The 22,166-nt window shown below is 42.5% G+C and overlaps 1 protein-coding gene across 1 annotated transcript in view; it reads right to left on the bottom strand.

Moving 5' to 3' along the window:
• LOC126262652 (integrin alpha-PS3-like) overlaps positions 1-22,166 on the bottom strand; it is a 440,796-nt gene that overhangs the window by 376,718 nt on the left and 41,912 nt on the right. Inside the window, exons 5-8 of the mRNA XM_049959421.1 lie at positions 19,686-19,771; positions 15,135-15,183; positions 14,937-15,044; positions 736-824 (exon numbers count right to left, since the gene is read on the bottom strand). Of these exons, the coding sequence (XP_049815378.1) occupies positions 736-824; positions 14,937-15,044; positions 15,135-15,183; positions 19,686-19,771 (332 nt within the window). The remainder of the gene's footprint in view (positions 1-735; positions 825-14,936; positions 15,045-15,134; positions 15,184-19,685; positions 19,772-22,166) is intronic.

Below are 22,166 nucleotides of genomic sequence, written 5' to 3'. Positions count from 1 at the left end.
TACTACGCCATTTGAAATTATTTTGTTAGAGGGTCCATCCCTTAAGCGTTTTCAAACATCTGTTGAAATCATCTCAATCTTGAATTACTGAATTTTTGCTTCTCTGGAATTTTTGAAGTTCATGTGTTTAAAAGACAAAAAGGAAATAAAATATTTTTTTCAATAAATTCTTTTCGGGATGATGTTTTATCTGTTTGTGGCCTGGTATTTACCACTCCCAGCTTCTCGCTTGTTATCGTATTTCATCAAGGAAGATTGTCATAACGTTCACCAATGAAGAGAGAATAGCCACAGGGTCACACATCGACGGACGCATTGTCATCGATGATAAAATTAGGAACCTGCAGTCACGAAAAGCAACGGACGTGCAGGAATCCGATATCGCCTTGGGGCAGGATCCTCCGAAGTAATTCCACCTGTTCCGTCAAGTGCTCCAGTGATGTACTGCAAGAGACACTGCCTCTAGTCTACCGCTCGTGCTGGTCAGGGGACTTCATGAAAATCTTGGAAAGCGCTCTGAGTGACACGATACGATACACCGTTGCAAAATAGAATGGTTCTTTCGATAGTAAAAACATCGTAGTCCTATGCATACGTTGAAATACATCTCAAATTTCTATCTCCATGCATGCAAAAATTATAGGCTTGTGAAAGGGGATTATTAGTTTTGAAACATCTTGTATACGGTTATTCGAAAGTACTACAGAAGATGTAGAGCAGGTTGGTGTTTTTTACCTGTCCCCTATACATGGCTGCTCGTGGAGCTCCCACAGCGTAGACAATGGAGGAGCCGCACATGAATCTGCCAGATGCCACCGCATACCCTGGATGAGAACACAGAAACACAACAGCTGAATAAACAGTGCACGCTGATGTGACGTTGACTAGACATAATCTATGAACAGTAACTACATCGCTCCATAAAATATTAGGGCTGCACGCCCGAAATTTTATGGAACAAATCGTTCAAATGGCTCTGAGCACTATGGGACTTAACATCTGAGGTCATCAGTCCCCTAGAACTTAGAACTACTTAAACCTAACTAACCTAAGGAGATCACACACATCCATGCCCGACGCAGGATTCGAACCTGCAACCGTAGCGATCACGCGGTTCCAGACTGAAGCGCCTAGAACCGCTTGGCCACACCGACCGGCTTTTATGGAACAGTCCTCGCGCTACGAAAATATGAAAATGCAATAATTACATCAATAAATACGACCTTTTCCAGACTCCCGAAGCATTTAGTACCACGCCTTGAACAATATATTGATGACTGTATTATCACAACCGGTTAGAATAATGCCGGCTACTAAAAATAAGTAGAGAAGTTGCAGATGAGATACATGAGTGAATAAATTATTATCAAAGAGAGTGGCACAATAGTCAAGACATTGTACTCTGTGTTCAGATCGCCGTCCAGCTATCCAAACCTACGTCATAATCTGAGTTTTCCTCAGTTTTTCTAATTCAAGCCAGGTAGGACTGTTCCTTCGAAACGACCACGGTTGATCCGTTCTCTCATCCTCGCCCAGTCCGGGTTAGTGTTCTGTCTTTCATCCTCGTCAGGTAGAATAGACGTCCTTTGGTAATTTTCAATCGTGTCTCCTAGTCCATATTCCGAATTACGTTTTACTTTTTTCAGCTTCCTTCATTATGTTCGTCACTTTTAAGCCATGGAAAATTTTGTTTGTTGTGTTCAAATTTTAAAAAATCTACATGTACATACGGACTCCACAGTACACCATACAGTTCACGGTGAAAGGCGCTTTGTACTACAGCTAGTCATTCACCTTCCTGTTCGCCTTACAAATGGAGCAGGAAAAACAACTCTTTCTATGCTTCCGGACAAGCCCTGATGTCTTCTATCTTGTCTCCGCGGCCCTTAAGGAGATGTTTGATGATGAGAGTAGGAAAGTTCTGCAGTCCTCTTCAAATACCTGTTTTCTAAACTTCCTCGATAGTGTTCCATCAAAATAACATCTTCTCCCTCCGGGGGTTTCCATTTGAGCTCACTTAGCATTTCCGTAATAGTATCACGTTGTTCGGACCTATCGGTAACAAATCTAGCAGGAAGCTTCTGAATTGTCTCGATATCTTCCTTTAATCCTACCTGGTGGGGATCCCAAACAATCAAAGAGTAATCAAAATTGGGTCGAACAAGTGTTCTTCACGTAGTTTCCTGTAGAGAGGATCTGCACTTTCCTGGATTCCCCCAATAAACCTATGTCGACCATTCTCCTTCCTTACAAGCGACCTTATGTACTTGTTCCATTTTATGTCGCTTTGCTACGAATTACGCCTAGACATTTAGTCGGCGTAACTGTGTCAAGCAACACACCACTGATACTGTATTCAAGCGTCATAGGCTTGTTTTTCTACTCGTCTGGCTAAATTTAAATTTATCCACATTTAGAGCAAGCTGTCATTCACCACACCAAATAGAAATTCTCTCCAAGTCGTCCTCCATCCTGCCACAGTCATTTAAAGACGACACTGTTCTGTCATCAGCTAACAGTCGCAGACTGCTGTTCACACTATCCATCAGGTCGCTTATGTACCGTATGTAGACGACAGTGGCGGTCCTGTCACACTTCCCTAGGGCTCTTCGAACGATACCCTTGTCTCTACTAAACACTTGCGTTCCGGATAGTGTACTGAGTTCTATTACTTAAAGTCTTCGAGCTACTCAATGTCGAAGAGTACTTTCTGCAAAATCGAGTTCGAATTCCATCTTGACCTGAACCCTTTTATGTATTTAATTCTTTCAGTTGCTTTCTTCACAAGGATGCCTATTTCTATGTCCCCCTCAAGGGAGTTAGTGCGGCGGTCAAACGATAATGTGTCTGTACGATCCTCCTGCGTGACTGATTTCTTAAACACGAAATTTAAAACTCCGGTTTTCCTTTTCCTGTCTTCTATTGCAACACCAGACTGATCTACGATTGGTTGAATTGAAGTCTTCAGTCATAGGGCCAAAATCTTCTAGGATTCTCGCCAAGAAATTTTGCTAACGTATGACGGTCAAAGTTGTAGTATACTTCGTGCGTATACATTTTTATAGACGCACGAATTTCTCCTAACTTTTGCCTGTTGACTTTTCTGTGTTTTTTATTTTTGTTTTTCTTCTTTTTAACCGAGGGGATAAAACTCAGTTTTCTCAAAATTATTAGAATTTTGTTACTAAAGCACAGTGAGTATTTTCCATCCTTAATTTACTAGGCACACACTTCTCCAGAGTGTGATTTATAATCAGTTTAAACTTTAGCTTCCTTGATGCATTTATTAATCTTGGCAACCCACTGTAGTTGTGCTGTATCGCGATCGCTAATCCCTGTCTCTATGCTGAAACTTGATAAGGTCACGCCTCTTTGTGGCTACGATGTCTAAAATATTTCTATAATATGTCGCAGTAGTAAGTCAAGACAGTTTTTGGAGGAAGTGTTCTGAAGTTCTTGGCAAGACTGGCAGTCTGTACCACATGCAACAAATCCGTATAGTTCCTCATCTACACTCGGTAGATCGCCTCCAAGTAATAGTGAATGATCACGGTACTACCACGGTATCGAGTGCAGACTTTCTTTCAATAATCCTAAAACTTTCGTCGAATGAACGTTAAAAAAAATACGACGATAAATTTGAGTTCACCAACGTGTAAGTTGGTTTCTCGGGTCCAGATTGGTTTCGACCTTTGGAGACATAATACTTTGTCTATTGCAAAGAACACCCCTTCTACGATGTTTAACCCATCTTTTGGATACAACTTCCGTCCCTCGTTAAATGTATCGTAGCTTTCTACCAGGGGTGTTCAATAAGTAATGCAACACTTTTTTTTTTCTGAAAGCAGGTTGATCTATTCAGGAGTCCAATACATCATATTATTCCCCACCCTATTGGCTACAAACACTTATTTTTTTCAATATAAACTCTGTTTAATGCGACGGCCTTATACCACCTTACTGGGAGGGCCTGTATGCCTGCACAATGCCACTCCAGTGGTCCACGTCGGAGCCAACTCTTGCTGCATTAATAACCCCCCTCCCCCATTATCCACGCACTGCTTCCTGCGTAGTGCATCCTTCTTAGGATCGAAGAGACGGAGGTCGGAAAGTGCGAGACCTGAGCTGCAGGGCCGAAGAGGAAGAATACTCCAACGAAATTTTGTCAGATCCTTTCGAGTGCACGAACTTGTGTGTGGCCTCGCGTTGGCTTGGGGAAGGAGAAGCTTGTTTACATGTTTGTGGCGACTAACACGCTGAAGTCATTTCTTCAATTTTCTGAGGATATCACAATAAACTTCACAGCGTCCGGCTATGAACCTTTTCTTCGGAGGAGACGTGATGTGTCGCAACTCCATGGATCGCTTTTTTGTTTCCAATTCGAAGTGATGAATCCGAGTAACATCACTTCTGACGATGTCCGACAAAAAAATTGTCACAATCAGCTTCGTAAAGCTCAAGCAATTCCGCACAGATGGTCCTTTGTTGCTCTTTGTGTTCTTCTGTTAGATGGCGAGGAACCCAACAGGCACACACCTTTGAGTACCCCAACAGAGACGTACAGTTGAGCAGCGAGGTACAGGACTGTGATTCGTCAATCACGTCGAACGAGTGTGTCCGCACGCTCGAACATTGCACGAGTCACAGCTGTGTGCAGCAAGCCAGCACGCGGGAGATCGAACAGGTTTGCACGACCTTGCGATAATGACAGACGCCTCGCCCAACGACTCAACGTACTTTTGTTCAGCGCCAGGTCTCCGTAGACATTCTGCACGAACCTATGAATATCTGCGAAGTGCTGGTTTCTTGCCAAAAGGAACTCACTGATAGCTCCCTGCTTGGAATGCACTTCCGTTACAGACTCCATTTTGAAGGCTTCATGGAACTGAAAGAGCAGGAGCGGGACCATTCCATGATGTCCCACAACAAATTCCGTAGTTTTCAACCAATATCGGCCGAGAAAAAAAGGGGTTGCATTACTTATTGAACGCCGCTTGCACTTCGGTTTATATCCAGATCTCGGTATCGAGTACAATTTGAGCGAGACGTCAGGGCCTTCGCTACAAACACTTCTGCAATCTACTGTTAAAATCTTTGCATTCCAAGTGTCTCTACTTTGCACGCGATCAGATTTTGCTCTCTGCTCATTCACTGGCGAGTATTCACTACAGGACCCCAGACTATCGCGTAGAGTATATAAGTGTGAACTTAAATGCACTCTGCGACCCGAGTAGCCTGTGTAGTTCACCCCTGTCCTATCCAAGCGAATGCTACAAGTCTCCTCCTAATAAATCTGGTCCATAAATCAACCAAGATCGTTGCAGCCTGGATGGAGCCTCTCAACAGAGACCCTTCACTTGAATCCAAATCGAAGGACCCCGATCAGTCGTGGTTACGGTATTGTAAACTGTAAGCTCTGCTTGGACCCAGCGAGAAAATCAAATATCTTCACTACTTGCGCAAACCACCAGTGGAATTCGACAATGGCCTCAGAACCCAAGTAACAGGCGTCATTGACGTCAATATGAGCCAAAACTTGAATATGAGTGCACCCAGCACCCTGCACCGTTGATAGCCGCAAGCAGGGCCTCCTCCACATCTCAGACCCTGCTGAACGAATAGGGGAGGCCAGATGGCCTGTCGCCACACATATCGTCTGCCTCGAGGATCATGAATGCGTTACAACCTGCCAGTCATCCTAGGGCGAGCGCGGGTCCCCTCCTATCGGGTACGTTAGAAGATACCTCGGCAGTACTGTTCGCGCGCGAAACAGTCGACGCGCCAGTATTTCCACTGCTGCTAAATAATATCCCTTTAAACTTCTTGAATTTGTTTATAACTTCATTCCATAATCTGTGTTTGCACCTTTTAATTGGTTTGGACAGTTCTCTATATTGGAACATTTTCTTCATTTAACCCAACGAAATGCCGTCTCATTGACGTCTTGTTCGTGTTCTTCGCGTTCTTCACAATACCAACAATGACACATTGAAACTTCATAGACTGATCCATACTTAACAAGACACGAGTGGGTATGATATCAGGAACGCAGAGAATTTTTGACTTACAAGGAAAATCCACGACGTTCGGATCACGGATTTACTTCCAACTTTGTACAATTTTAGTAGCCACTTGGGAGAACATAACGTGCAAGTAGTAATGCGTACTACTTAAGCGATTTCGAGAAAATAGCAAGAGAAGTTTTACGCGTCAGTGATGTACCGTTGCAATCCTGAACACGAAATGCCGGAGGTCATGTGGTTAGAGTTCAAGCTCCTCAGTCGGCGACTCGCTGGATCGAGTCCCGCTCATGTTTTTTTCTTTTTTTATATATATTTTGCCAACACTAGTTCATATTATTTCACACATATAGCATTTGAAAGGTAATACGATGAAGAGATATGTGTATTTGCACGAACTTTCATTGAATTTCCAATGTTATGTGTTGTTTGCTACTTTTTAGCATCACATCAAATATTATATTTATAATTACTGACAAGTAAACGAACAAATGGTTATAATTTTCCTGAAAATATTTGCCTGTAGTCACTTCCAAAATACCTTATACCTTCTGTTGGGTAAGGCACCGAGAACTGCTTCGCACCTGGACGATTCGCTCTGCAGGCACACGTTTCAAGGACGAGGGACACGGTTGGAAAGCCCAGGTCAAACATCGATTAATAAAGGTGTAAATAACTTCATTCAGAAATACAAAGAGTTACAATAAGCCAGAATATGAGGGTAATTACTATTAATCATCGTATCTGCTTTCAACGTTGCAAGCTGCAGGATGACATTTTTCATACAGACACGGAAAATATAAATTAAAAGTACATCTACGGCATCGAATGAATGCACAATTATCCCACATTCTCAAGGAGATTCTAACAAGGTAACAAGGGAGCTCTCCATCGCACCCCCCCCCCCCCCAGATTTAATGGTAAGATAGTCCAAGGTGTAACATCGAGCGAACTGGCACCGCCACAGCATCATGGTTATGTGGTCATGGTGTTAGACTGCAAAGTCCAAGTTCAGATCTCCCTTGTGCCTCTTTCTTTTTTTTCACAAAAATTATGAACTGTCTGTATGGTCATTCACATGTCCATTCTCTTTTTCTAGTCTTGGCAATTCGGAGTGGCCGAGCGGTTCTAGGCGCTTCAGTCTGGAGTTGCGCGACCGCTACGGTCGCAGGTTCGAATGCTGCCTCGGGCATGTATGTGTGTGATGTCCTTAGGTTAGTTAGGTTTAAGTAGTTCTAAGTTCTGGGGGACTGATGACCTCAGACGTTAAGTCCCACAATGCTCAGAGCCATTTTGAAGTCTTGGCAACTGTCATACTACACATTTGTTATAGAATATGAGTCATGTGGTACGAATGTATTACGGTCTCAAGTAAATGTAGTGAATAGTGAGTGCGGCGAGTTGCCGCGTAGACCTCTCTCAGAAACGAAAACAATAAGTAAACGGGTGTGACCTATGCTACGATAAGGGAATTGAAGAGTAAAAACTTCCAAGACGGAACACAAGAGTCATAACATGAGGTACTTGTGTAAAACAAATGGGGAGTACTTACGTCGCAGGCTCATCACCTTATAATCACGGGATCCCAGTGTCGAGTACCGGTGAAAACACAAGATATCGGATACAAATCTGCTAGTGATTCGATCCCGACTGTGAGCTGTAGATCCCATATGCAAGATAACCGCGCTGAAATATGAGGACGCTACGCCTAAACAAACAAACATCGAAACAAAACGAAACAACGATGGACGTCAGTTGACTACAGTGCACGGCGGAGAGAGGGTCCTTGTTGACGAAGCCGCGCATTCAACTTCTCTCTCCGAAATTCCAAGACATGTTTCGATTAGCCTGGACACATGCAGGGTTTGATGGTGTATACGTGGAAACCTTCAAAAATGTTAAAAACATATGTTTTGATAGAGCACAAGGAAAACTGTGTGGTTGTGAAACTGTTGCGTTCATTTATAACAGCTTATCTGAGAAACTTTGTTGTGGGAGTGACCACATTCATGTTCATACGAACACCTAAATCGGCCAGAAGGCACATCTCACTCACTCACGACGCGTACAAGTTAAATGCGTCGATAAGAGATCCCTATCATATGACATACATAGTGTCACTAATGTCATGTATGACACGCCAGAGTTATTTCCGGTGGACAGTTCGATTCACTTGTAGCATTGTCATCAAACGTTTGCCGTTCCCATTCGAAAGCCACTTTCTTTCGACTTCTAATAGAGTAGTTGTGCGGTATCAACTTTCGTTATAGGTCCCTTCCTTACACTTCGCTAACGGAAGTTACAGCAAGACACAGATACAAATGCTTGCGTCTTTTAATTGGTTTGGACAGAACTCTACAATGGCGTACTTCTTTCATGTAAGCCAACGACATGCCGTCTGACTGGCGTCGTACCATTCATTCCTCGTGTGAATCAGTAACGCATCTTCATCACCACACTTACTATTTTTTTAAGAAATATAGGAAATAATGATACATATATGGCACAATCGTCCGACTCCTTAAGGAACATGTAGATTCCTTGAAATTCGGAAAATGTTCATGGATCTTGTTATAAAAGTCGCGCGCTATATTTGCTGGATTCATATTGCCCACAGAATATCACTCGTGTATTTCAACACGCCAACGTCCAAGGCGCAAACAATGCACTGCTTGCCGTGGTTCTTCCAATTCGCTTGATGTTGCCTATCTTGAGCTTGGACCGTTCACTGTTTCTATTTTCCCTATATTTTCACAGTTCAGTACATCTTCTTCCTGCTTTGTGCTTGATATGTTTTCAGATTTTGACGGGCTATCCACTGGGTCATCTTAGCATTAAATCTGTTGAAGATGCGATGTGCCGGCCAGGGTGGCCGAGCGGTTCTAGGCGCTACAGTACAGTCTGGAACCGCGCGGCCGCTGCGGTCGCGGGTTCGAATGCTACCTCGGGCATGGATGTGTGTGATGTCCTTAGGTTAGTTAGGTTTAAGTTGTTATAAGTTCTAGGGGACTGATGACCTCAGCAGTTAAGTCCCATAGTGCTCAGAGCCATTTGAGCCATTTTTTTGATGCGATGTGGAGTTTCCTTGTAAGGAGAAACAAAGCTAGTTGACATTTTGAAATACTTCTTTTTTTCCCGACAATCTGGATGCAAATCATGCTTAACGCAACATTTTCGTAAATAACGTTGCCCAAAATTGGAAATGTATTATTGATTGAGTTTTAACGAGAAGCAATTTCTCGTTCGTTGTCAATGAAGTATGAAGAAGTCTGAGTGTGCTTGATAAAGTTTTTAACTTGTCTATACAAATGAGAGTAAATACCCACATATCACAGGACATTCGATAAAAGTTCACGCAAATACACGTGTCTTTTCATCATATTACCGTTAAGAGTAATATGTACGAAATAATATGACTAGTCTTACAATGAAGGCTTTCACGACCAGATGTTTCAGCTGCCGAGAATTTTTCCTGGTTGTATGGCCGTGGTCCATGGAACTCTTCTATCCCTGACGTTTCGTCCAAAGCTACGTTGGACACCTTCGGATGTGCTCCTGGTTGTGCAAGACTCAGTACATCCGAAGATGTCCAACGTAGCTTTGGACGAAACGTCAGGAATAGAAGAGTTCCATGGACCACAGCCATACAACCCGGAAGAATTCTCGGAATATGACTAGTGTTAAAAAATATAAACTTTAAAAAAAATGAACGACTCTCCATCCAGCGATCCAAAGATTAAGAGGCGTGTACGCTAATCACATCTTCCGCTCATGGTCGCAACGCTCCGGTACCTCATTCACGGGTAAAACTTCTCTTAGATTTTCTCGAAATCGTCCAAGTAGTACGCCTGACTACTTGCACATTATGTTCCCCTAATGGAATATTAAATGTACAATTTTTTACAAGCACCCTCCGTAGTTCTAGACAGCCCGTGTCCGTCAGTACATGAGCTCTGTCTGGTCTTGGTTTAGCTGTGTTTGGTCCTTCGAGTCTTCACAATTACATCACCAACAATTTACTTGGGCAGTTTTAGAATGCCCCTCGTGGATTTGTTATTCAGGTGCCATCCAACAAGTAGTGCACGTTCGAAGTCGCTCAGCTTTCCTGACCCATCTGCAGTTGCTGCTTATCTGTTGACAATAGATTACTTCTCGCCTCCCTTTATACTGGCAGTTCCGCCTCTCGTGTCATCTATTTGCTACTTACACATTATATAGTCGTATCCGGATACTTTTGATCGTATACGTACAGGGTGATAATTATTGAACTACATTAAATAAACGTAAATTACTCACAAACTATGGCGTACACACACTTTATTCAACATGTAAACGTCACTACAGATATTCTGATTTAGGTTATGACATGTTCGATCTGCCTGCCATCTCTGGCGATGATGTGGCGCAGACGAATAGCGAAATGCTGCATGAACCCATGAAGTGTCGGAACATCGATGCTGTCGATGACCTCCTGAATGGCTGTTTACAGCTCAGCGATAGTTTTGGGATTATTGCTGTACATCTTGTCTTTAATATAGCCCCACAAGAAGGAGTCAAATGTGTTCAGATCCGGAGAATATGGCGGCCAATCGACGCCCATGCCAGTGACCTCTGGGTACCCCAGAGCCAGAATGCGGTCCCCAAAGTGCTCCTCCATGATATCAAACACTCTCCTGCTTCGATGGTGTCGAGCTCCGTCCTGCATGAAGGGTCACTTTGGATAATGGGCATGAAATCGTCTTCCAAAACCTTCACGTACCGTTCGTTAGTCGCTGTGCCATCAAAGGATATCGCACCGATTATTCCGTGACTGGACATTTGACACCACACAGTCACCCGTTGAGGGTGAAGAAATTTCCCGATCGCGTAATGCGTATTTTCAGTCCTCCAAGGCGCCAATTTTGCTTATTGACGAATCCATCCAAATGAAAGTAGGCTTCATTGATAAACCAAACCATGCATGCGCATACTAACTCCCATCATGCCCCGGGGCCAAACGTGCAGTTTGAACGTCCTAACGCAAACCGTTCATAAGTTTTGATGATTTTATTTCTTACAGTTCAATAATTGTCACCCTGTATGTGCATATTTAACTGTGAGCTGTGACTGATTTTTGTTTCTTGTAGTGAGTCATTTTTATTTGGGTGACTGTAGATGCAGATTGAGAATTTTAACTCCTCGTTGAAACTAGTTTCTATTGATGGAAACAGGAGGAAGAACGCGGTTTTGCCACATTGAGAACTCACTTCTCGAAGCACCATGCGTCCAACATGCTCGCTAACAGTCCCTTCCACCTCACTCTTGGTACACATTACACTTTTAACTGGATGTGCAAATTGTCATAAATAACCATTGCAGGCACTCGTCTGTATCAAGACAGGACACGTTCCTTTCGGCCTTCAGCCACCTGACTCGCATTCTGGAGGTTAAAATCTTCGTCTCGCCATCCAGATTTCCCTCAGTTCTCTAAATTGCTAAGGAAACTTACGTAATGTTTCCTTTGAAAAAGGTACGGCCTATTTCCTTCCCCTTTCTTCTCCAGTCCGAGCTTGCACTGCGTCTGTAATGTTCCCGTCCTCCACGGAAAGTCCGGCCGTATGCTGTCTTCTCTCGAATGTCTTCCTAGTAGCTAGTTGCCCTTCTAATCCTTAAGCTGGAATTTCCTGGCCTCCGAGAATCTTAAAAGCTGAAATTTTCGTCACTGTAACTTAGCACCACCTGAAAATAGCACCACTACGCGGACTACAGCGGAAGACCGCACCGCATTCCTTCTCTAAATCCTCGCACAAACGAAAAAATGGCTGACATCGAAATAAGTGTCCAAGGAATAGAAAAGCAACTGGAATCACTCAACAGAGGAAAGTCCACTGGATCTAACGGGATATCAATTCGATTCTACACAGAGTACGCGAAAGAACTTGCCCCCCTTCTAACAGCCGTGTACCGCAAGACTCTAGAGGAACGGAAGGTTCCAAATGATTGGAAAAGAGCACAGGTAGTCCCTGTCTTCAAGAAGGGTCGTCGAGCAGATGCGCAAAACTATAGACCTATATCTCTGACGTCGATCTGTTGTAGAATTTTAGGACATGCTTTTTGCTCGAGTATCATGTCGTTTTTGGGAACCCAGAATCTACTCTGTAGGAATCAACATGGATTCCGGAAACAGCGATCGTGTGAGACCCAACTCGCTTTATTTGTTCATGAGACCGGGAAAATGTTAGATACAGGCTCACAGGTAGATGCTATTTTCCTTGACTTCCGGAAAGCGTTCGATACAGTTCCGCACTGTCGCCTGATAAACAAATTAAGAGCCTACGGAATATCAGACCAGCTGTGTGGCTGGATTGAAGAGTTTTTAGCAAACAGAACACAGCATGTTGTTATCAATGGAGAGACGTCTACAGACGTTAAAGTAACCTCTGGCATGCCACAGGGGAGTGTTATGGGACCATTGCTTTTCACAATATATATAAATGACCTAGTAGATAGTGTCGGAAGTTCCATGCGGCTTTTCGCGGACGATGCTGTAGTATACAGAGAAATTGCAGCATTAGAAAATTGTAGCGAAATGCAGGAAGATCTGCAGCGGATAGGCACTTGGTGCAGGGAGTGGAAACTGACCCTTAACATAGACAAATGTAATGTATTGCGAATACATAGAAAGCAGGATCCTTTATTGTATGATTATATGATAGCGGAACAAACACTGGTAGCAGTTACTTCTGTAAAATATCTGGGAGTATGCGTGCGGAACTATTTGAAGTGGAATGATCATATAAAATTAATTGTTGATAAGGCGGGTACCAGGTTGAGATTCATTGGGAGAGTCCTTAGAAAATGTTACGGAGATGTTTAGCAAACTGAAGTGGCAGACTCTGCAAGAGATGCGCTCTGCATCGCGGTGTAGCTTGCTCGCCAGGTTTCAAGAGGGTGCGTTTCTGGATGAGGTATCGAATATATTGCTTCTTCCTACTTATACCTCCCGAGGAGATCACGAATGTAAAATTTGAGAGATTCGAGCGCACACTGAGGTTTTCAGACAATCGTTATTCCCGCGAACCATACGCGACTGGAACAGAAAAGGGAGGTAATGACAATGGCACGTAAAGTGCCCTCCGCCACAGACCGTTGGGTGGCTTGCGGAGTATAAATGTAGATGTAGATGTAGATGTAGACATTCGTTTCTCATTAGATTTTAGTGCTTCATAGCTGCTAAGGAACAACTCACAAACCCTACGCAACAACAAACGAGTGCTACAGCACACCCGACCAGTGACGGTAAAAGGACATGTAGAGAGCGGGACCTATTAACTGCAGCGAAGCCTGTGCACGAACGCTTGTATGCATTCGACAGTTCATGCAGTACGCTGATTGAGGCAGTTTGTTGTGGAACCGATTAGCGCGACATTCCGTGTGGTACGCCAACGTGTCTGCAAGACATCATTTCAGTGCTTGCAATTGTGGATGAGCAGGTGGACCACTCGAAGCTGGTGAATATGTCACTACTGTGGCCGCAGTAATGGTGTGTCCGATAGTATCATCTCGCGATTTATAAAAACAATGAGGGTCGAAAGGCTATGTGAAAGCAGGCCGGGCTCGTAGATGGACCACTGCGCTGCAAGAGGATCGATACGCAGCCCTTGTGGCGAAAAGGAACAGATATCTCACGCCTAGACTGATCGCTGCAGACCTCGCAACTGCTACCGGTACGCGTGTCACAGTCAAAACCATTTAATGGCGATTAAATCAGGATGGTTTGTATGTTCTGAAGCCTGTTTAAGTGCATCCCATGCATCCCACTCCAACCAAACCATCGTCGAGAAAGAGTTCGTTGGTGTAGGGAGCATGCTGTTAGGGACGGCAACAGTCTCTTCTCCGACGAATCCTGCTTCACTGTGGCAAGTGATTCTGGCCATCAGTTGATGTGGAGAGAGACGAGAACACGTTACACAACACAGAATGTTCGTGGACGTCATCGTTGTGGTCTAGGCGTTATGGTGTGGGAATGCATTATGGCTGAACACCACTTCATATCTTTGCGCGAAGTACCGATACAACTCAGCGGTATTGCATGAGATCATTCTGGATGTGTCCGTCTGTTTAGAAGTGCGGTAGGTCCCGACTATTGATGACAATACCCGCCCACACAGGACCACTGAGCTGCCGGACACCCTGGAAATTGAAGATATTGAATGCGTGAAGTGGCCCGTGTACTACCTGGACATAAACCCTATAGATCATGCCTGGGATGCTCTTGGTGGACGTATTTCTCACAAAACACCCCCTCTCCGAATCATGCGAAAACTGAAAAAAAAACAAGGACTCCTTTGGTAGAATTATGAATAACAAGTGCAAAATGTGCATTAATGCCCGAGAAGGGCTTATGTCCTACCGAGAGCCCGATATTGAGCTTTATGTTGGGAGTCTGACCTGTGTCCAGCATGAACGTTACTTAAACGTGTGTTATCCTGCTTTCCCATGTGATGAAATCTTTACCATTTTTCATTATAAATATGCCATTCCACCTCTAATATGTATGCATAGTGTTTCGTGTCGTCCATCATTGCCTGTGATTATTCCTGTCCAACAGTGTGGCTATTCCCTAGCAAATGTCAAGTAGTGTATCTATGATTAGAAGTGCAACATTTCTTAGTTATTGTTCGCTATGCTGTATATGACCGCTGCAACACTACGAGTATTCCTCAGACTATAGATCTGTGCAGTTCATTTTCGAATGTTTCTGAAAAACAACAAACCACCGTTTGTGTCTCATTACAAATTTTTCTTGTGGCCATTTGCACTGCATATTCTACAGTAATCAACAGTGTAATGAAACGAATAACATTTATACACTCTGTTCAGATTTTCCCATAATCACATACCGCTTGGACTCGATTATCTTACGTGTGTACTCACCTCCATATTCGTTGCCCAGTATTCCTTTCTCTTGACAAGGCTGAATTCCTGCAATTATTCCGTCGTCTAGGTTGCCATTCTCATCTATTCGGTACCTCAGAATGGTTCCTACAATTGACAAAAGAAAGTAGTCAAATCTTCAGTTGGATTCCTTACAGTCTAAATAATGAAATCGAGAAATTATAAAAAGGATCATACCTACAGACAAGTCGAATCCTGGAGCACCTATAACTAGTTCTTGTCCTTCCTGCAAAAAAGAAAAGACGAGACTGCGCCTCAAAAAAAATGGTTCAAATGGCTCTGAGCACTATGGGACTCAACTGCTGTGGTCATAAGTCCCCTAGAACTTAGAACTACTTAAACCTAACTAACCTAAGGACAGCACACAACACCCAGCCATCACGAGGCAGAGAAAATCCCTGACCCCGCCGGGAATCGAACCCGGGAACCCGGGCGTGGGAAGCGAGAACGCTACCGCACGACCACGAGATGCGGGCACTGCGCCTCAAAGAAAAGTCAGTTTTGCAACGTCGAGTATGTGAATAATAATAAGGCTGTCCTATGGCTGAAATGATAGTCACTGATGTCATTATGCTAGCTTTGCTTTGCCTATGGTAACAATTCAAAGTATGATGATTACAGATAACTCACATTTGTCGCCACTGGAAAACACCTTGCTTGCCTATGCATTGCTTATGTTCAGTTTCTGTAGAGTGAAGTATAGCAATTTTGTTAGCCAAACAGAGCGGTCAAAAGCATTCAAATGCAAAAACAGAAACTTTTCTTCCAGAAAAGTGAGGTGGTTTGCATTGGCGCAGAAATTAGACTTTTCTGACAGTTACACTTGAGCCGTCTTCACATGGGACGTGAAATTAAGCTGATATATGGACCTGGTCGAGTCTTGGGATGTCACAGCGTGAACTTTCATATTTCAAGGCACACCCAAGTGTCAAAGATAGAATCAAACACACCGGAGTTTTGCTTGGAAGAGAGGAACATGATCAATGAGATGTAAGATAATATTTACATCAAAAGCAAAACTTAAGGGGCGCCATATCCTTTTACGTCGTTTGTAGCTGAAGTCCTTTGCTTTTTTTTATTATAAGTTACGTTATATGATTACATGCTGTGTCAGAGCACCGAAACGTTGAGGATTTCTCAAAAACGAGTCGTTTTTGCTATGTCATTGTTAATAAAATGATGGGAAACGACATATTAGTGATTAAATGTTTTTCATATTTGGAACTTTTCGTTCTGTAACTTGACTGCTGTAAGAAAATGAAGTTTCAAGATTTATCATAATCGTCTGGCTTTTGGTACTAATCGCTATAGTTAAATGTCACTTAATGACGTACCTGTGGTTAAGTCCTCCAGGACATCGTAAGAATAAAGACAAAACTTTAAATTACATCTGCTAGCTTTAGTTTAGAGGACTGACAGGCGAACTGAGACGGTATCCTGCTTCCTGCAAATATTTTTTATTCACCTTCATATTTTCTACAAGATTGTATGACTTTCTTATTAATTTAACAGAAGTACTTTCTAAAATATTTCATGTGAGGTATAAATATGAGCGCTCTCTGTTCTTCCATACTGCGCCTTATTTGAAAAAGGAAAATTCTTTAATGATTTGAAAGGAATTCAAAACAAATGTTTAAATATGCGTAACAATTCGACGTCCAGTCTATCGCTGTGTCTACAATCTTCTTCGTGATTTTCAATGCTCGTCTTCGGCGATCGCTAACGGGGCCAACGTGACTTTCTTCGTAAGTAAAATTTGTGATTTTGGGAGCCAGAATGAGCCGACAGCGGTTATAGAAGAACGCTGCGGTCGCAAATCCCGTTGAGGAGTACGTTCCAAGTGCTGTACCACCCACGCTATAAATGTAGGTTTGCCTTTCCTTAACCTATGTCCTAAGAGAGGTCGTTGGGTCAGTATTGCTTCGCGTGTTTCTACATTTCCCCGTAATCCAAACCAGTCTTCCCAGAGGTCGGCTTCTACCAATTTTTCTATTCTTCTAAAAGAATTCATGTTAGTATTTTGCAACCATGACTTATTAAACTGAGATTTTGATAATAATCAAACCTGTCAGCAACTGCTTTCTTTGGAATTGGAATTATTATATTCTTTTTGAAGTCTGAGGGCAGTTTTCCTGTCTCATATACCTTGCACACCAGCCAGAAGAGTTTTGTCGTGGCTGGGTCTCCCAAAGCTATCAGTAGCTCTGACTGAATGTCGTCTGCTCGCAAGATGTGTTTAGACTTGGGTCTTTTAGTACTCTGTCAAAATCTCTCATCTCATCTCTGTCCTCTTCCATTTCTACAACATTGCCTTCAAGTACACCTCCCTTGTGTAGAGCCTCTATATACTTCTTCCACCTTTTAGCTTTGTTTTCTTTGCTTAGGACTGGTTTTCCATCTGAGTTCTTGATGTTCATAGAGCAGCTTCTCTTTTCCCAAAAGGCCTCTTTAATTTTCCTGTTGGCGGTATCTACCTCTCCCTTAGTGAATTATGCCTCTAAATTCCTACACTTCACTGGCCACTCCTGTTTAGCCATTTTTCACTTCCTGTCAATCTAATTTTTTAGACATTTGTTTCGCTTGATTCATTTGCTGCGTTTTTATATTTTCTCTTTTCATCAATGAAATTCAGTATCTCCTGTGCTTAGCAAGGATTTCTGTTAGGCCTGGTCTTCTTTCAGTTTATACAGATCCCATCTCCTTAATTTCCTTGCTTTTTTCAATTTCTTCAGTTTAATTTACGCTTCATGAACAATACATTGAGGTAAGAGTTTACATCTGCACTTGTAAACGTCTTACAATTTAAAATCTGGTTCCGAAATCTCTGTCTCTGTCTCAATCCAAAACCTTCCGGTGTTTCCACGTCTCTTTCACTTATGCAGTTTCCTTACATGATCCATAAACCAAGTGTTAGCGGCAATTAACTATGCTTTGTGCAAAATTCTACCAGGCGGCTTCCTCTTTCATTCCTTTACCCAGTTCGTATTCACCTGCTACTTTTTCTTCTCTTCCCTTTCTTACTATCGACTTCCAGCCCCTCATCATTATTAAATTTTAATCTCGCTTAACTATCTGAATAATTTTTTTGTCGCATCATACATTTCTTCAATCTTTTCATCATCTGCGGAGATGGTTGGCATATAAACTTGTCTACTGTGGTGGTGTGGGCTTCGTGTCTATTATGTCTACTAGAATGCATTCACTGTGCTGTTTATTGTACCTTAACTCGCATTCCTATTCTCTTATTCACTATTAACCCTACTCCTGCATTACTCCTATTTGATTTTGAATTTATAAACCTGTATTCAACTTATCAGAAATCCTGCTCCTCCTGCCACCGAAGTTCACTAATTGCTACAGCAGGACTGTACGCCCTCGGGAAAAATTACGGCTTAGTTTTTCCTAGCTTTCAGCCATTCGCAGAACCAGTTCAGCAAGGGCAGAACCGGTTCGCAGAACCAGTTCCTCTAGACAGCTACCCTTGTAACTACTGAAAAAACTACTGCCCCTCTTCAGGAACAACACATGTGTCTGGCCTCTCAACAGATACCCCTCCGTTTTGGTTGCACCTACTACGGCTATATGTATCGGTGACGCACGAAAGCCTCACCACCAACGGCAAGGTTCATGGTTTGGGGGGGGGGGGGGGGGGTTAGGGCGGTATAGGAGGGGGGGGGGGGGGAGGTTGAGAGCTTTACCAGTTCTTAGTGCAGCATTGTATTATCCTTGTTTTAAATAATAACTTACTTATCCCTCAACAATTTGCAGCTCTAACAGTGAGTTGCTATCTCCATAAAAATTAGTAACAGAAACTTCAAATGCGATGGAATGTGTAACATTAAGCTGTGTAGTAATTTAGGTCCTGCTCACTAACTCCATCTAACAACATGACTCACATACAGCAATGTCGCGGCTCCCTTTCGTTCTCTTTGTCTACAGTATTGCATTTAATTCATGAAACCCAAATTACCCTTTAATTGTATACTTTTAAGTGGATATACACGGCCAGACTGTAGTAACAAAAAATAGAAAAAACTTTGTATGGTGGTTTTAATGCTTTAGTTGGTCTACATAATCTCTCCCCACTTGAGTACAAACAGCAGAACGTTCATACAACTATTTGGAACTGTCAGAAAAGCCCTTCTTTGGTATGTTGTTCAACTCGCGCATCGCATTGGTTTGAATGTCTGTCCTATCGTAAAAACGTCGATCCTTCATATAAATTTCTGTACCTTGTTGTTTTGCGGTAGGTTCGTGTTGATAACACAGAGACTCTTCACCCGTGGTTTTTTTTTCTTTTTTTTTCCAGAAAAGAATTGCCCATATTATGCATTTCGATCAGGTCGTTGAAGGTGTCCATGCGTCGCTTCTTTTTTTTCCCCAATGTGTGCAGGACAGATTTTGGAAACATTTTTCCCTTCTTCAAAACATCCTCGAGAATGTCTTGAACTCTTGATTTACAGATGTTACACTATTACGATTTGTAAGGCAACAACATTGAGACAATACACATCCTCTACCTAACATTGCCTGCGCAAAACTGACTGTTCGACTGAAAACGTGCTGTTTACAGTTTTTAGTGCAAGCTATTGCCATAGTTACTGCGCTGACGTCTCCTATATACAAAGGAATAAAATCAGACTCGGAACATTTTTGATAGCCGGTGTGACTGTGTACTTACGTTTAATCATAACCACAGATACGGTAAAAAGATGAACGAATACTAACCTGTGTAATGAGTACAGAAACGCCCGCTTGACCGTTGGCATAATAGGCGTGAGTAGAACTCCCAGACACACTGTGTCCAAGGTGATCTGCAATTTGAAAACGCCGCACATGAGCAAACAACCAATTTAATCTCAGATAACACTAACACACATGGCCATAAAAAATCATATTGCATTGTATTTCACATCAGAAACAAAATGCCATGGATATAAAGAAATTGAGGGAAGTACAGAAGATAGTTTTCGTCCTGAAATCACAGTTTCATAAGCAGAATACGCACTTAGTGTCCGAATGTCATGGAAAGTCACTAGATGTGATGTTAATACCGCGTCGCTCCTCCACAGCCCTTCAAAACAGCAGTTAAACGTCGAGGCACGGACTGCACGAGGTGATGGGAGAGTTGTGGAGGGAGATAGTGACGTATCTAGCAGCGATACCCACAAATGCTCTTATATATTCGTGTTCTCATTTATTTGGTGCACCGTTCAGTGAACGTACACATGTGTCAGCAGCATCCAGCATTTGCTCGACTCGGTGAAGATCAGATGATCTGGAGAAACCAAACAACGGTCGTGAATTCACTGTGTAGAGTACCACTTTTACGTGTCAGTTTCCTTTCCTCTGGTGAGAATTATCGAATGTGAGTGATAATCTGCGTGTATATTTGTGTAGGAGATGGAGATATCTTCTCAGTGCGATAAAAATTATAGTCTAAATTTAAATATTTTATTTTGTAAGTTAGACAGGAATTAGGGGAGTGCAAGGTAATAATTTGTTTTTGTTTTCATGGTGCTAAAAAGCTGCAGTTGAACTATTTCATCCTTCAAATCTACCTATTAGTCTTCTACTCCATTCATTTCACCTGTTCTAGTCAATCGTTGCCAAATGCCCCCTCTGAAACTCTTAACAACCTCTGGTCTTTCAGTTTATCCATGTCCCATCTCCTTGATTTCCTAGCTTTTTGCAGTTTCTTCAGTTTAATTTGCGCTTCATAAACAATACATTGTGGTAAGAGCTCACATCTGCAGTTGGAAACGTCTTACAATTTAAAATCTGGTCCCGAAATCTCTGTTTCACCATTACACAATCAATCTGAAAGCTTCCGGTGTTTCCAGGTCTCTTATACGTATTGTGAAAGAGACGATCTGAGAAAACGATGGGATTGCCATCTAGTTGTGGTCGGAAAAAAACTTGAGAGAAAGTGAGATAGAAAGAGAGTGACAAATAGAGAAGAGAATGAGCGGCAGTTTAATTATTCGGCGTCGCTGACCTTACAAAAATGTATAATTTTCTTTGATTTAGAAGTATAACAATGATGTAGAATTTCTGTAGTTGTGAATGGAGTAGGACATTGAAAAAAGTGGCTCGAAATTATAAAGATGTGCTTTGTAATTCATTCTACATTGCAATATAGTGTATGTTATTGAGAAGTACTATTTCGTAGTGTCCTGACTGCAGCCTGAAATTCTGAAAAAAATTCATGCACAGAGAAATGAATCTAGGATTTCGGGTTTGCTGTGGAAGTGAATGTAATTAATTTCGAGTCGCAGGAACACAGTGCACTTACTTATAACCAACTACTACTTTCTTTTCCAGAGAGCAGCGTACCTTCACGCCCTTTTTCAAGTAAGTAAAGAAAGAAACTTGTTTTACGAGGTTTGACTGGAAATATAATCTGTCTCATCACAGTGGTTGTACAATATTCGTATTCATTCATAGTAAAAAGTCTACTAGCTATTGCTTGCTGTTATAACAGACATCCGCATGCTTTTCTGTTCATTCATGGTAGTGGTTGCCTCTTAGTGTGTGACGCTGGATGTGCAATCACGTTTAAACTTGAGTATCTTTTTTTAAGTTTGTGGAGAGTAAATTGCCTCTCTTGTAGGCCCCTTTCTTCTTGTAGACAAAGTAAATGGTTTATCTGGAACGAGCGTACCGTAGGGAACTTGAGCAAGTAATCCTGTAGTCTCTGCTATACTCCAAGTCTTCCAAGCCAATATGTTAGCATCAGGGAAAGCTTCAAGGCCTCAGCAGGTAGCCTCATTCGCTCTGCGAACGTTGCGGAGCGCGTAAGCTTAGCTCTGGGTCTCACTGGGTGTTGGCTTGCTACGTTCACTTTGTGTCAACGTGCCTCAGCAATGCCTTTGCAATGAGCGTATCATCGTCGCTGGCGGCGCAGTGCTCCAATGTATAAGACACTGAGAGCAATAGATATTGATTTGACTGGTCAATTTTATAAACAGCAGCTTATGGGAGGTCCTAATACTTTTCGTGGGCTACGAATGGAGTTCACCTGTGACGTTCATGCTGATTATGGAGGCCTTGAAGCTTTCCATGATGCTAATATATTGGCTTGGAACACTTGGAGTGTAGCAGAGACTACAGGATTACTTGCTCAAGTTCCCTACGGTACGTTTGTTCCAGATAAGCCATTTACTTTGTCTACAAGAAGAAAGAAGAAGCTGAATTCCGACGAATACC

Source organism: Schistocerca nitens, chromosome 6, assembly GCF_023898315.1.
Source record: "Schistocerca nitens isolate TAMUIC-IGC-003100 chromosome 6, iqSchNite1.1, whole genome shotgun sequence".
In the NCBI taxonomy this organism is placed as follows: Eukaryota; Metazoa; Arthropoda; class Insecta; order Orthoptera; family Acrididae; genus Schistocerca; species Schistocerca nitens.
The sequence above is the reverse complement of the archived record's forward strand: the minus strand, read 5'-3'. Positions and strand labels throughout refer to the sequence as shown.